Genomic DNA, 1,560 nt, shown 5'->3' with positions numbered 1-1,560 from the left:
GTCCTGGAAGCCCCTGGAAGCTCGAGGAAGCTCTAGGAAGCCTCTGAAAGGTCCTGGAAGCCTCTGAAAGGTCCTGGAAGCCCCAAAACGCCCCAAGAAGCTCCAGGAAGCCTCTGAAAGGTCCTGGAAGCCTCTGAAAGGTCCTGGAAGCCCCAAAACGGCCCAAGAAGCTCCGGGAAGCCTCAGAAAGGTCCTGGAAGGTCCCGGCAGGCCCCGTCAGGCACCTGTGAGATGTCGAGCTCGCCGTAGTGCTCGTAGCAGCCGTCGGCGTTGTCGCCGCTGGTCCAGTCACCGTAGACGAGGTCGCGCTTCTGCCAGAACAGGGCGGAGCTGGCGTTGAAATCCGTGAAGTGCTCGTGCTCCGAGATGTACACGTACAGATCCTGGGGAAATATGGGAATGGCAGGGGCTGGGAATACCGGGAGAGCCCCCGGAGCAAACGGCTCTCGTGCTCCGAGATGTACACGTACAGATCCTGGGGAAATATGGGAATGGGAGGGGCTGGGAATACCGGGAGAGCCCCCGGAGCAAACGGCTCTCGTGCTCCGAGATGTACACGTACAGATCCTGGGGAAATACGGGAATACCAGGGGCTGGGAATACCGGGAGAGCCCCCGGAGCTCATCCCAGAGGAGGAGAGCCCTGGGAATACCGGGAGACCCCCCGGAGCAAACGGCTCTCGTGCTCCGGGATGGACACGTACAGATCCTGCGGGAATACGGGAATGGGAGGGGCTGGGAATACCGGGAGAGCCCCCGGAGCTCATCCCAGAGGAGGAGAGCCCTGGGAATACCGGGAGATCCCTTGGAGCAAACAGCTCTCATGCTCCGGGATGGACACGTACAGATCCTGCGGGAATATGGGAATGGGAGGGGCTGGGAATACCGGGAGAGCCCCCGGAGCAAACAGCTCTCGTGCTCCAGGATGGACACGTACAGATCCTGGGGAAATATGGGAATGGGAGAGCCCTGGGAATACTGGGAGACCCCCCGGAGCAAAGCCCAGAGGAGGAGAGCCCTGGGAATATCAGGGGAACCCTTGGAGCAAATCCTGGGGAAGGAGAGCCCTGGGAATACCAGGAGAACCCTCGGAGCAAACGGCTCTCGTGCTCCGAGATGTGCACGTACAGATCCTGCGGGAATATGGGAATGGGAGGGGCTGGGAATACCGGGAGACCCCCCGGAGCTCATCCCAGAGGAGGAGAGCCCTGGGAATATCAGGAGAACCCTCGGAGCAAATCCTGGGGAAGGAGAGCCCTGGGAATACCGGAAGATCCCTTGGAATAAACAGCTCTTGTGCTCCGAGATGTACACGTACAGATCCTGGGGAAATATGGGAATGGGAGGGGCTGGGAATACTGGGAGACCCCCCGGAGCTCATCCCAGAGGAGGAGAGCCCTGGGAATACCGGGAGATCCCTTGGAGCAAACAGCTCTCGTGCTCTGGGATGTACATGTACAGATCCTGCGGGAATATGGGAATGGGAGGGGCTGGGAATACCGGGAGACCCCCAGAAATCAAGGAAATCAACCCCAGAAATCAGAGGAAACAACCCCAGAAA

At 59.6% G+C, this 1,560-nt stretch overlaps 1 protein-coding gene across 1 annotated transcript in view; it reads right to left on the bottom strand.

Annotated features, from left to right (window-relative positions):
• CLPTM1 (CLPTM1, transmembrane protein) overlaps window positions 1–1,560 on the bottom strand; it is a gene marked incomplete at its 3' end in the record, with an annotated part of 14,791 nt that overhangs the window by 9,253 nt on the left and 3,978 nt on the right. Inside the window, 2 exon segments of the mRNA XM_017839972.1 lie at window positions 223–409; window positions 704–708. Coding sequence (XP_017695461.1) covers window positions 223–409; window positions 704–708 — 192 coding nt within the window.

This window comes from Lepidothrix coronata, unplaced genomic scaffold (assembly GCF_001604755.1).
Source record: "Lepidothrix coronata isolate B3197 unplaced genomic scaffold, Lepidothrix_coronata-1.0 Scaffold626, whole genome shotgun sequence".
NCBI classification, from domain to species: Eukaryota; Metazoa; Chordata; class Aves; order Passeriformes; family Pipridae; genus Lepidothrix; species Lepidothrix coronata.
The sequence above is the reverse complement of the archived record's forward strand: the minus strand, read 5'-3'. Positions and strand labels throughout refer to the sequence as shown.